At 34.1% G+C, this 15,096-nt stretch overlaps 1 protein-coding gene across 3 annotated transcripts in view; it reads left to right on the plus strand.

Annotated features, from left to right (window-relative positions):
* The window catches only part of CSMD3 (CUB and Sushi multiple domains 3), a 1,475,959-nt gene that overhangs the window by 1,100,899 nt on the left and 359,964 nt on the right, over nt 1-15,096 (plus strand). For all 3 annotated transcript variants that reach the window (XM_055546406.1, XM_055546407.1, XM_055546408.1), the window contains one exon: nt 12,673-12,864. In XM_055546406.1, the coding sequence (XP_055402381.1) occupies nt 12,673-12,864 (192 nt within the window). The remainder of the gene's footprint in view (nt 1-12,672; nt 12,865-15,096) is intronic.

Raw genomic sequence — 15,096 nt, forward strand, 5'->3', positions numbered from 1 at the left:
AGTTTCTGCTTTTGCTGCTCATTGTCATTCAGACTTAGGAAAGTTTGTATCTGAAGCACTGTTTTTCATACACAACCAAAAGTGAAATATTTCAAACAATCATAATTTAAGACAATTTTGTAAGTTTTATATTGTGAAAAATTGTTATCAAATAAAGGTGTCCAAAAAGAAGTAAAGATTCAATATCTGTGAAAATACTTAAGCTGAAATATTTACACATTGTTTTATGACAGAAGATCAAATTGAAACTTTCCTCTATTTCAAAGTTTCCTCTAGTTCAAAGAACTAGCTCTATGCTTACTGGATACCTCAATACCAATAAAGAGAAAACTTTCTCAATTAAAAATATTATAGCTTGTGGAGACATTTGTTGACATACCAACAATTTAAAATATATTGGAAATAGCTTTAACAATACCAATAAAAATAAGAATATATTGAAAACCACACACTTAAGAAAAGAGTAAAATGGCATTGGTGGTGGTGGTGGTTTATTACTAAGTCATGCCCAACTCTTTGTGACCCCATGGACTACAGCCCACCAGGCTCCTCTGTCCATGGAATTTTCCAAGCAAGAATACTGGAGTGGGTTGAGTAAAATGACATTGCTGCCAAGTCTGCCAAGTCGCTTCAGTTGTGTCCGACTCTGTGCGACGCCATGGACTGCAGCCTACCAGGTTTCTCCGTCCATGGGATTCTCCAGGCAAGAACACTGAAGTGGGTTGCCATTTCCTTCTCCAATGCGTGAAAGTGAAAAGTGAAAGGGAAGTCACTCAGTCATGTCTGACTCTTAGCGACCCCATGGACTGCAGCCCACCAGGCTCCTCCATCCATGGGATTTTCCGGGCAACAGTACTGGAGTGGGGTGCCATTGCCTTCTCCCTAATGACATTAAATATGTCTAAAAAATCAAATTAAAGAATGTACACATGTACCACAAGTGATTATTTTGCTTCTCTTATTTTTAATGTTTAATTAATTCATATAAAGAGGATGTTTTTGTGTAAATAGATATATGGCATTTTAACTTTTTTAAATTATTTTAAGTAATTTTTGTATAGATAACTAGTTTGAAAAGTTCATCTATGTAAAATTATAAATCAATACATATTTTAATTATATAATATAAATCACTTTTAGCTTTTTATTTCATGCCCACAATTTTTCACTTTGTATGACAAATGTTACCTGATTTTAATAAGCATTTTATTATATTAAAGACATATACACATCTGCTATCCCTCTTAGATTATGTTCCTTTGATGGACAAGATGTTATCCTATTAATATTTATATAACCAGAACTTGGCATTACACCTGGTAGTTAGTAAATGTTAAATGAATCTGACTGTATTGAAATTTTTTATAATATAACATTAGAAACACACTGGTATTATGTGCTATCAGTCAGAACTATGTAAAATATTTGTATGTTACTTTATCTTTTTTTTGCTAATTAATTCTGTTAATCTCCAAATATTGGAATTCAACTCAAATTAGACTTTTATATAATCCTTTATAAAGAAACCACCTGCAATGCAGGAGACCTCGGTTTGATTTTTGGGTCGGGAAGATCCCCTGTAGCAGACCATGGCAACCTACTCCAGTATTCTTACCTGAAGAATCTCTATGGACAGAGGAGCCTGAAAGGCTACAGTCCATGGGGTCTCAAGGAATTGGACACAACTGAGCTACTAAGCACAGCACATAATCTTTTATAATCTTGGATATAAAGTCAATTTCCTGTATAGATAGGTACCTTTGACAGTCTTCAACCTAATAGGACTGTTGATTTAAAAATCATTAGACCAGTGATTTTATCCTCATTTTGTAGCACAAGAATCGATGGTGGTATGGAGGTGTTATTGTTCAGTTGCTAAGTCGTGTCTGAGTCTTAGCAACCCCATGGAGTACAGCAAGCCAGGCCTCCCTGTTCCTATCTCCTGAAGTTTGCCCATTTTCATGTCCATTGAGCCGGTGGTGCCATCCAACCATCTGATCCTTTTCTGCCCTCTTCTCCTTTTGCCTTCAATCTTTCCCAGCACCAGGATCTTTTCCAATGGGTCAGTTGTTGGCATCAGGTGGCCAAAGTATTGGAGCTTCAGCTTCAATATCAGTCCTTCCAGTGAATATTCAGGGTCATCTTATTAAAATGCATCTCCAATACCAAGCATACTTGGCTTCTAGTGGGTTTACGACAATTACCTGGTGAACAAATGAGTAAATGTGTATTTTTAACATTATGTTTATATAAAGTACTTGGAAGTATACTACAACACTAGCTTTGAGGTTTCTTTTGCATCTCATGTATGGAATATCTCTGTCATCTTGTCATCTACTATAACCTTATTTGCCATATCATTAAGGTGTTTCCTAATCATAATGAAATTCTAAAGATAGGCACATTGCTGAGTAGCTGGCAGAGTGTAGGCCTAATAATGATGTTGAACATTCTTTATAAAATTGATGAATCTCATACACAGCAAGGACTCAATCAAGGGCAGAACTCTCCAGGGTGAAATCCACCTCTAGGTTACCATCTGCATTTCAAATATTTTCTGATTGATTTGATTCTCGATGAGATTTCCTTCCAGGTTAAATATTCCTACTACCCAGGTTGATTTCCTTATTGATAGTGAAGTGGAGAATATAGTGTCATTTCTTAGTCAATACAAAAGTATAAGGCAATAAAACTGAAGAGGACAGTATAAGGCCTTGTGAATACCAAATTTGGACCATGACCTTGCTGAAGTTTCTTGACATATTGCAGCAAAAATACAGCTACTTCTTAGAGTACACAGTGAATAGTAAAATCTACTGGTCTTTATCTTAGAATTGACATTTTCATATCATATAATTTTCAATTATGCAATGTAATTGTTAGAATAATACTTTAAGATTTTTTCTAATACTAAATCGGTCAGGTAAATTATCACTATGTCAGTTTTACTGATGAGGCAGACAAAATTCAGGAAACTAAGGCAATCTGATCAATGTCCCTTTCTTACTATAGTGCAGTTCTTCTGCTTTTGATAGTATTATTTATCCAATTGTATCAGATCTGAGGCTTTTCAAAAGTTCTTGAGATAAACAAGTTTATACCAAAAAATCAGCTTTCTGAACAGAAAGGACACACAAGAACTTATAAGTGATTTTAGTGTATTTTTTATTTGTTGTACAAAAAAATGCCATAAGAAAAGTGGAGTATTAATTAGGCCAAGGTAACCAAGATGGTCATTCAAATGTTATCTCTGAATTATCATCCATAATATATTTGAAACATGTGCATGTGTTAGTTAGGACCGTTTTTTAGGTGAAATGCACATTTCTAATTAAATTAGATGAAAACAAATATAACATGAGAAGTCAGAAGTATATTTACAGTACTGATGAGTTATAAAAATGATGATAACTCAGTCATTTTCCGTAGTATTTAGTGCTATCTATATTGTTCTAAAAATGGCCTCAGGTTATCCAGATAGAGTAGTACAAATTAAAATGTAATATAAATGTTGTTACTGCACTTGGAGTAAATGTTTCCCAGTGTGAAACAAATCCTAAATTATAAATAAAGCTTAAGCATACATTGAAATGACTAGTTATAGTTTCATTCATTCATTCATTTCACACATATTTACTTGAAGAACTATTTTTAACTCTTATGAAAGATTCTCTTCAACGTCTTATGTATGAGGACTATCTATCCATAGGGTGTAGCAAAGCTTGATTTGATAAGGTTCCATGTTGCTTAACAAGAAATGCATTTAACTCTTTCAGTGGATTTAGCTATGGGTAAAGACTGAAAACATTGTAAAAACAATTCCTAAGTAATACTAATATAAACTTTCCTCACTTGTATAAAAATTGTTTTTTAACATAGCCCCTTCCAAAGCATCTTTAATTACATATAAAGACATATATATATATATATATATATATATATAAAATTAGCATTAATGTATATGGCTGATAAAATTGGAGACAGTTGTATAGATATCTCCCTCAGAACAGATGTTTAATATGTGTTCTACTAAAGAAAGGAAGGGAATGAGAAAACAATTGGAAGAGGATGGGAATGTAATGAAGAGTTTTTTTCTTTAAGATGGAAATTATAAGTCATATTTGTATGTTACTGGTTGTGACCCAGTACAGAAGGAAAACCTAGTGAATTAGAAGAGATGAAAAATGTTTGGGAATAAAGTCCTTTCAACACAAGAACTAGGGTTAGCCTTCCATAGAGCAAGGGCATCTTCTTCATTGCAACAGGAGAGAAAGCAGAGAATGTGGATACAGATTCCAGAGGTGAGGATGTGCCTACTTTACTGCTTCTATTCTCTTAAAGAACCGTAAGGAAAGAAATTTGTAAAAAAAAAAAAAAAAAAGAGAGAGAGAGAGCAGGAAGAAGAGAGAGAGAATGAGAAAAACAATTGGAGGGAAATGTCCTTGTTACTGCAATTACTTAATACCATTTGGCACATACATGGCTAAATTTGGCATTCTGTGTGATGTGCTATCGCTTCAGTTGTGTCTAACTCTTTGCAACCCCATAGGCTGTAGCCTGCTAGACTCCTCGGTCCATAGCATTCTCCAGGCAAGAATCCTAGAGTGGGTTGCTGTGTCCTCCTCCAGGGGATCTTCCAGATCCAGGGACTAAACCCATCTCTTACTCTTACGTCTGCTTCATTGGCAGGCAGGCAGATTCTTTACCACTAGCGCCACCCATGAAGCCCAAATTCAGCATATATCAGGCTAAATTTTATTTTTATTACTTCTAATAATACCTACAAAATAATTTTGAGTCTTTCTTTTTTGTTTCCCTTTATAGTGAAATATCAGGAACAAGAAATGGGTTATAAACTGCTCTTGCCTTTCTATTTCAAGCTAGTTCTAACTTTTTCGGCCCAGTTTTTTCATTAAGAAACAACTGTCAAAGTTCCATTAGTAGGGCATGCCTTTTTATTGTTTTTTTCTGGTAATGTGGTAGATTTGTAATGAGACAATATACTCTAATACTTAGGAGCCCTGCTGTTTCTTGAGTTCAAATTCCACATCTGCTAAGGATAAGCACATAATATGATGGGAAGCTTGTATTACTCATTTAGAATAGGGATGATAATACTTAATAAGAATTTGTGTTTTAGTCTAAGAGTATATAAACTTAGCTTCTAGTAAAGTGTTTTGTATAGTATATGCTCTCAATAGAGACAGTTATCATTATCATCATTATTTTATTGATATCTATTCTAATTGTCATTCATGGTGCATATAGTTGTTCAACATATATCTCTTTCTTAGATAAACAGACTTTTTTTCAGTTTGACACAATGTATACCAGTGGAATCCTGTGAATAAGACTACATTGTTAATATCTGTGCAATTTAAGTAAGAAATTAATATGTTTAAAGTTAAGTGTTATTAAATATGTAGGTTTTTGGATTTCTCCTGTAGGGATAATAGGCAAGTAAGGTAGTTTTTTTTCTGATTTTATAATGACATTTAAGGAGTAATGGCACCCCACTCCAGTACTCTTGCCTGGAAAATCCCATGGATGGAGGAGCCTGGTAGGCTGTAGTCCATGGGGTCGCTAAGAGTCGGACAGGACTGAGCGACTTCCCTTTCACTTTTCACTTTCACGCATTGGAGAACGAAATGGCAACCCACTCCAGTGTTCTTGCCTGGAGAATCCCAGAGACAGGGGAGCCTGGTGGGCTTCCGTCTATGGGGTCGCACAGAGTCAGACACGACTGAAGCGACTTAGCAGCAGCAGCAGCACCATATTTTAGAAATTCCCATTGAAGTCATGATTTCACTTGCACTCCATACTATGGTTCACACTCTCAGTACATTTTATTACAAAGTTTCTATCATTTTTACTTAAGAAATGTCCCTCAGTTATGGTCTCATGTGTGTATAGGGCACTTTGTCCACTTTAAACAGCTATGTGATATAGAGCAGGGTTATCTTTTTTAAGCCTAAATTTTCTCATTGGAAAAATATGGGTAATAAAAGAGTCCAGACTTCTTGTGAATGCAATGAGAAACAGCTCATAGTACAAGTGTTTAAAAGATAGTAAGTCTCAAAAAAAAAAAAAAAAAAAAAAGATAGTAAGTCTCCAGTAAATATTATATATTGCTTTACTAATCACATTCTCTTCTATTTATATACCTTTTCCCTGTGACTATTACAGTTTCTATTGAATAATCAACTGGTCTAAGAGCTGTGAAACACTTGATAATTCCCATTCTTTACTAACCAAAATATAAATGTCCATTCCTTTTGGGGAGAAAGATAAAGAAAGGAAGTTATTTTTTTACTGTCAATTTCATTAGGCTTTGAAAGTTAAATCCAAGCTTTATTTAAATAGAATTTAAGATAGAATTAGGATAGAATTTAAGCCTATTATATGCACTTTCTAGAATGTTCCTTTCTTTATATCATTGCAGATGAGGCAAGGTTGTTAAGAACTTTTATCTCTTAGATTTGTGCTTACCTTACATATTTTTGTTGAGAAAAATCAAGAATGTCATACTTAAACCTAATAGAAAAAATGCAGATATTCATTTCAGCAATCAAAATTTGAAGTAATTTTAACTGAAGAAATTAATAAAATAAACATAAATTATCTATGTTAATAATTTGGTGGCAAATATACTATTTATAATGTGTAGCTTTTTAGATTTTATATATATAAAATAGTTGATAAGTTAAAATACTTGGTAGCAAAAAACACCCTGTGTTTTATATATATATATATATAAAACAGCAAAAATAAAAGCAAATGAGATTTATCATGAGAATTTATGTTCCATAAAATTAAACAATAAATGTCAAATAAAGATTCTTAACCTATTTTTACACATGTGCCTAATACTTACTATTTTCTAATATAATTGCTTTTAAATCATGCTAATTTTGTGAGATTATTTCAGTCCATGACATTTTAAATGGTTATTTATTTTCTTTAATGGCTATAGCCTTTGTTTTAAAACATAAAACAAAAATGATTGATGGCAAAATAAATGTTTTTTTGCCTACGCACAAACACAGTGAATAACCAGTATAGAGATTAAACTTTGAATAAGTAAAGAAAATAAGACAATAGCATTCACAGCAAGTAACTGTTTCTGTGTATATTTAGCTAATTGCCTTTAGAATTGAAGTTATTACAAGAAGAAAAATATTTGGTCTTTTACTAAACCCTATCGTTCTCTATTTTGTTTTAAAATCTTATTCCTAATTTATTTATTAATTAAGAGAAAAGACATAGTACAGTTTTACCACCTCTCTTCCTTCAAGTCAACCAACCCCAAAGGCAAATGAATATTTTTACATTTTTAACTGTCATATGCGGAGAAGGCAATGGCAACCCACCCCAGTACTCTTGCCTGGAAAATCCCGTGGACAGAGGAGCCTGGTAGGCTGCAGTCCATGGGGTCGCTAGAGTCGGACACGACTGAGCGACTTCACTTTTACTTTTCACTTTCTTGCATTGGAGAAGGTAATTGCAACCCACTCCAGTGTTCTTGCCTGGAGAATCCCAGGGACGGGGGAATCTGGTGGGCTGGCATCTATGGGGTCGCACAGAGTCGGACACGACTGAAGCGACTTAGCAGCAGCAGCAGCAGCAGCTGTCATATTGAAGCCTTCTGATTTTAGTTACTAGGTTCCAATTTAAATCTTTAAATATAGTAACTCTGATGATAGGGCTCAAACATCTTTTTTCTCTCAAATACTGGTAAGCCACAGTTATACTAACTGCATTCAATATTTGTGTAACCTTGCTGTATGTACATTTTTACTTTTGAGAATGCTCATACTAAGCTTCAAGTTTTTTGCAGATGCAAGAGTCCAGCACATAGGAAGCCTCAACAACAATGACAGAAACAACAACAAAATTAATTGTTTTCATTATCTTTTATATCATTCTGCTTTTCAGTTTGAAAGCTGTAGAGCATTTTACATTTATATCACTCCTTTCCAATAAAAACTTGCTTAGTATAAATCTTATATGTAGAACATCCCAATCCGCTTTTATATTGTAAAGCCAGTTGATAGATCAGTTTTAGTGTTAGTGGAAACCATCCCAGAGCAATTCAAGAAAAACTTAATAACTGAGTTTATCACAAAAATTTACCAAAAAAGTGTCTAACAATGTTAAAAGATTGTAATTGCCAGACCCTGTAATCCCTGATGGATGTTCTGCTAAGGAACACTGATAGGTATTAGAGAACAAATCCACTTGGAAATTGGAACCATGCCCCTGCCCCCCTTCTCTCCATATTCTCCCATATGAGTTTGAATTTAATTCTATTATCAGCTAAAAATAACTCAAAAAATCATTTGAATATTTTAAAATAGACATGTTTATGCACACTATAGCATTTCTGTTTATGGATATACTCTGTATTTTTAATAATTTCTTAATGAGTTTTATTATATTTAACTGAGAAAGAAATTGTACCTCAAGAACAGTTAACAGGTAGAAAAGGACATTCTCTTGTATCATTTAAAACTTTGACTTCTGAAATCAGACTAACTGGGGTGTAAACCTTGGTTCTGCACTCTGATTTCTGTAATATTGAAAAAGTTACTTAATCTTCCTAAACTTTAGTTTTTTCACCTCTAAAATATTTAAGAACAGTAATGGCACTTGACTGATTGGGTTGTTAGTAGAATGAAATGAATTATACATGTTAAGTCCTTGTCCTTGGCTATTGCTCAGAAATGCTAGTTTATCAGTACAATGAAGCAACTGTAAGATTGCTGATGATGTATATAATGATACATGGTTTTAATTTAAGTGATAGGTAAAATGATATTTGTAGTCTACATTTTGTAACCTTTTTAAAAAGTAACACTTTAAAAATAACTTTCTTTCACTCTTTCCAAGAAGATATATAAAACAATTTGTTCCATTCATTTTGTGTATGTTATATATGTGTGTGCATATACATATTGGACAAGGCAATGGCACCCCACTCCAGTACTCTTGCCTGGAAAATCCCATGGACGGAGGAGCCTGGTAGGCTGCAGTCCATGGGGTCGCTAAGAGTCGGACACGACTGAGCAACTTCACTTTCACTTTTCACTTTCATGCACTGGAGAAGGAAATGGCAACCCACTTCAGTGTTCTTGCCTGGAGAATCCCAGGGACGGGGGATCCTGGTGGGCTGCTATCTCTGGGGTCGCACAGAGTCGGACACAACTGAAATGACTTAGCAGCAGCATATACATATATGTGTGTGTGATTATGTGTGTGTGAGTGTATATATATATATGAAATCATTTTTTGTAATTTCAGCTTTTATGCATACCACAGGGTTAGAGTGTTTGTTATTTTTTAAATTGATATAGTCCTCTTGATTCCCAAATGACTTGGAGAGTCGAAACCTTACAATATTTGTGTGAGATCCTCTGGTTTCTTTGTTGTGTATGTATGTGTGTTAAACAGATGAGCTACAAAAAGAATGCCTGGTGTATTAAAACAGATTGATTGGTATATTGATGAAACTATGTATCTATGCATGTGTGTATCTATCTATAGATACCTACCTACCTGTGTACCTAGTTACTAACCTACTAGGGATGTATGCAACAGAATCTCTTCATAGGTGCCACCACTACACAGTTTGAACAATTCAAAGTCTGTTCAGATTTGTGTCTGCTTATTTCCCCTTTGTATTCCTAGCACCCAACACAATGCCTGGAATATATTAAGTTAGTGAATAAATGAATAAATACTAGTTATGTGTCTGTAGTCCAGCAATTTGTGTACTTTAATATGCAGTTTAAAAAATAATGTATACAAGTACTGAAACCTACATTTATGAATATAGTTTAATAATAGCTTAAATGAAAAGTTAATACTTTATTTGTCTTGATACTTAATTATCATATGCTTTAGAGTAAATATGCTTTGTAGTAATTCAAAATAATTAAGCTGTTCCTATTCCATTAACCTGTATGATGTAGTTAAATATATTATTAAATGTGCCATATATTATATATATTAATAAAAGAACAGTTGTTTTCCTGTAGTACCATACCACTCTCCTCTAATGATTTTTTAAACTAAAATTTAGATAATTTTAGATTTCTATACAGTTGTCAGAAATAATAGAGATCCTGTATATCCTTTACCCAACTTCCTCCAATGGTATTTTCTTGTATAAACATAGCACAATATCACAACCATAAAATTGACATTGATACAATCCACAAACCTTATTCAGATTTCATTAATTTTACTTATGCTTCTTTGTGGGTATATGTTTATTTTGTTATATACTTCTATCAATAACCTCGGATATGCAGATGACACCACCCTTATGGCAGAAAGTGAAGAGGATCTCAAGAGCCTCTTGATGAAAGTGAAAGTGGAGAGTGAAAAACTTGGCTTAAAGCTCAACATTCAGAGAACGAAGATCATGGCATCCGGTCCCATCACTTCATGGGAAATAGATGGGGAAACAGTGGAAACAGTGTCAGACTTTATTTTTCTGGGCTCCAAAATCACTGCAGAAGGTGACTGCAGCCATGAAATTAAAAGATGCTTACTCCTTGGAAGGAAGGTTATGACCAACCTAGATAGCATATTCAAAAGCAAAGACATTACTTTGCCAACAAAGTTTCATCTAGTCAAGGCTATGGTTTTTCCTGTGGTCATGTATGGATGTGAGAGTTGGACTGTGAAGAAGGCTGAGTGCCGAAGAATTGATGCTTTTGAACTGTGGTGTTGGAGAAGACTCTTGAGAGTCCCTTGGACTGCAAAGAGATCCAACCAGTCCATTCTGAAGGAGATCAGCCCTGGGATTTCTTTGGAAGGAATGATGCTAAAGCTGAAACTCCAGTACTTTGGCCACCTCATGCGAAGAGTTGACTCATTGGAAAAGACTCTGATGCTGGGAGGGATTGGAGGCAAGAGGAGAAGGGGACGACAGAGGATGAGATGGCTGGATGGCATCACTGACTCGATGGACATGAGTCTGAGTGAACTCCGGGAGTTGGTGATGGACAGGGAGGCCTGGCGTGCTCTGATTCATGGGGTCGCAAAGAGTCGGACACGACGAGCGACTGATCTAATCTGATCTGATGTAGATTTGATGACCACCACCAGAGGCAAACCACAATGCATTTCCATCACAAAGATACCTCTTTTGAGTTTTTTATAGTCATAGTGATCTCCTTCCATCTCCTCCCCCTACAATGTTTAGTAGCTAGTAATCTGTTTTCCTACTTTGTAATTCTGTCACTTCAAGAATGTTCCCTAAGTAGAGACTATTGTATTTTTTTACTCATCATAATTGCTTTAAGATACACCTAAGATAGCCTATGTATCAGCATTCCTTTTTTATTGCTGAGCAATATTCCATGGTATAAACTTAGTTTAATGATTCACCTATTGAAGGACATTAGGTTTGTTCTTAGTCTTTAGTTCTGACAAAGAAAACTCCTATGAACATCCATGTTCAAATTTTTATGTGAACACAAGTTGTAGTTTCACTGGAATAAATATGCAAGAGTACAGTTACTGGGTCATGGTAAGCATATATTTATTTTTTCAAGAAAGTGTCATCTTTCCAGAGTGACTGTACCATTTTACATTTCTACCAAAAGTGTATGTGTATTTCATTTTCTTTCTTTTTTTTTTTTTTGTAAGAATCTTCCCAGCATTTGGTGTTGTAGCTAACTTGATAGGTATCTCATTGTGGTTTTAATTTGCTTTTCTTTAATGGTTAATGATGCTGAACATCTTTTCATGTACCATCAGGTATCCCCTTTTTTGAAATGTTTTTTGCCCATTTTGTAGTTGGATTTTTTCTTCTTTTTTTCCCCCCAGTTCTAAGAGTTCTTCATATATTCTACATACTAGTACTTTGTGGTGTATAGGCCAAGCAAATATATTCTTCTAGTTTGCAGCTGTCTTTTCATCCTCTTCACAATGTCTCTCACAGGGCATCAAAATAATGAATTTTGAGTAGATTTATTATTTAGCTATTAAAATGTCATGTTACTGCTTGAAGCAAGTTAACAAATAAATTATTTATGAAAAAAACAATTTAAAAGTATTTACTGTGCAGGTATTTAAAAATTAGCAATATTTTTTCAAATATCAAATTGAGGTATTGTTGATGTACAATGTTATATTAATTTCAGATGTACAGCATAGATAATTTTTATATATTATATATGCAATATGTGTGCATGCTCAGTCATGTCCAATTCTTTGTGACCCTATGGACTGTAGCCTACCAGGCTCTTCTGCCCATGGGATTTTCCAGGCAAGAATAGTGGAGTGGGTAGCCATTTGCTCTTCCAAAGGATCTTACTGACCCAAGGATTGAACTCACATCTCTAGCACTGCAGTTGGATTCTTTAAATGCTGAGCCATCAGGGATTTATACCTCATTTAAAAAGCAACAAGGATATATTTGTATAGCACAGGGAATTATGACCAAGGCATTTTTAAGTTATTTTTTTGAAAATGTAGAAGCATCTCAAATATGAGGTCTGGAACTTTGAAATTGATTTTGGTTGGCATCAAAACTACATGTATACCTGTGGCGGATTCATTTTGATATTTGGCAAAACTAATACAGTTATGTAAAGTTTAAAAATAAAATAAAAAATTAAAAAAAAAAAACACTAAAAGTTTGTTTCTATTTGTTCATAGGTTCTGTTGCCACCGCGTGTCGTGACCCAGGGGTTCCTATGAACGGAACTCGAAATGGGGATGGACGAGAACCTGGAGACACTGTGGTTTTTCAGTGTGACCCAGGATATGAACTTCAAGGAGAGGAAAGAATAACCTGCATTCAGGTAGAAAATCGATACTTCTGGCAGCCCAGCCCACCAGTTTGTATAGGTATGAATTTAGAACAATTAAAATTTTATGCAACTGTGAAATGATGGTTAAAAACTAGTTTCAGTGTTATTAAGAACATTATTCTAGAATAGGTTCTAGATCTCAGAGGTCTATGACCTTCCAAAAAATGCACAAAATTGTAAATCATTATTTTTCCCCTGAGGAGAGAGTGGACCTATAATTTCATTATATTCTTAGTGGTTTTAACACTCTTTTAAAAAAGTTAAGAATCAGAGTTCTTAAAAAACCTTCATCTTGCCTTATCTGCTACGTTGTTGTTCATTGTTGTTCAGTCACTAAGTTGTGTCCAACTCTTTGTGACCCCATGGACTACAGTACACCAGGCTTCCCTGTTTTTCACTATCTCTTGGAGTTTGCTCAAACTCATGTCCATTGAGTCATTGATGCCATTCAACCATCTCATCCTATGTCACCCTCTTCACCTCCTGCCCTCAATCTTTCCAGAATCAGGGTCTTTTCCAATGAGTAGACTCTTTGCATCAAGTGGCCAGAGTATGAGGCTGTCAAAGTATATATTATCTGCCAAACAAATGTAGTTATCCAATACTTTTAAAATTTAAAGAACGGATTCAGACACTGTATTTGAAATGGGTCATATTTATCTTGCCTCTATAATGGCTATTTCTTCTAAGAAAGAAAGTTGTATCAGAATTTAAATTTGAGTTTTAGGGCTTTGATTTTTCCTTCAATCCATATATTCCAGATCAGTTTTTATTTTGATGATCTAAGGATTTGCAACCACTTGGTTCATACTTCCAACTCTCTGTCTTTTGTTTCCATGCCCTGTTCTTGAATCTCCCAGTTAAACTCTTGAAAATCAAGACACACATTATTTCTTTACCAAGTGTAAGAAAAACTTTATACCACCTTTAGAATGAAAATAGTGAGAAAATATGCTGTGTAATCTTAACAAAAAAAGATCTCATCATTAAGATTCTTACATTCAACTAATTCAGTCTGAAACCTGTGGTTCAAGTGCTTTTAAATTGGTGTCATCTAAAATATGTAATACATTTTGACTGAAATTTGTATTGTCTACTCAAAACTTTATTTATACGCATATCCTTTCCTTTGGTACACTGTAAGCAAGTAGAGAGAAGATTCCATTTCTTGTTCATTGTATTTCTTCTAGAATGCAAATTTAGCACATTTAGGAGAGAAAGACTTATTTTTGTTCACTTATATCTAACTCATAAATACATTTTTACTAATTATTTCACAGAGTCACATGATAATAGGGAACGAGTGTTTAGTACTTAAGCACTCAATTATTCAGATTTATTTTATTCATTTTATATTTCTTATGCATGAGATGGAAACTCAAATTCATAAGTGTGTCCTACACATTGTTATAGACATGGAGGATTTAGCATTAAAATAATATAGAAGAGCTCTCTGTTTTTGTAAACCTACTCCTAGTAAAGTGAAAACTAAACAGTCGGGATTTTCATATCACATATTTTGCATTTAATAGTCTGGAATTAACAAAAAGCATTCAATATGGAAAATGAAACCTATCTAAAGACTCAAACCAGCCAGGGTTTGACTTCTAGGTATTTCTAGACTTCTGTAGAAAATGGGGCAGATGATAATGACAAAGCTTATTAAAGAGGCTGAAAAAAATGCACAGAATAAGTGCATACCTTGAGCCAATTCAGATTTAGCCATATTTCCCTTTACAGTTTATTATTTTCATTTATACCTGTGTTGCTCACTATGCATGTATCACTGAAAGATTCTAAATCATCAAATATCTATTACTTTGCATTTTATTATAACTTCACTCGTAAATGCAGACAAAAAATACAAGAAAAAAATGCTTTCAAAGGAAAGACTGAAACAGTGAAATGTTCATTTATTTGTTTACTGCACAGGTTATCTAGAAAATGCCAATTAAACAAAAATACCACATTCCAATTAATTGGAATCTGACTGAGCATCTTGTAAAGGGCATCTGTGTAAAGAGAAAATGACAGAACTTCAGAAACTTACTTGGAACTTCTTGATTTATTGTGATTTTTACACCTATTAAATGGGTGCTATTTATTATAATTATTAGAAAGGATATAGTATATCAAATGTTATGTTGAGAATTCTGAAATATTGAACAGCTTTACACTGAAATTCTAGAAACACAAAAATATGAAGCACAAAAGACTAAATCAGTTCAGTTCAGTTCAGTTCAGACACTCAGTAGTGTCCAACTCTTTG

Source organism: Bubalus kerabau, chromosome 14 (assembly GCF_029407905.1).
Source record: "Bubalus kerabau isolate K-KA32 ecotype Philippines breed swamp buffalo chromosome 14, PCC_UOA_SB_1v2, whole genome shotgun sequence".
NCBI classification, from domain to species: Eukaryota; Metazoa; Chordata; class Mammalia; order Artiodactyla; family Bovidae; genus Bubalus; species Bubalus kerabau.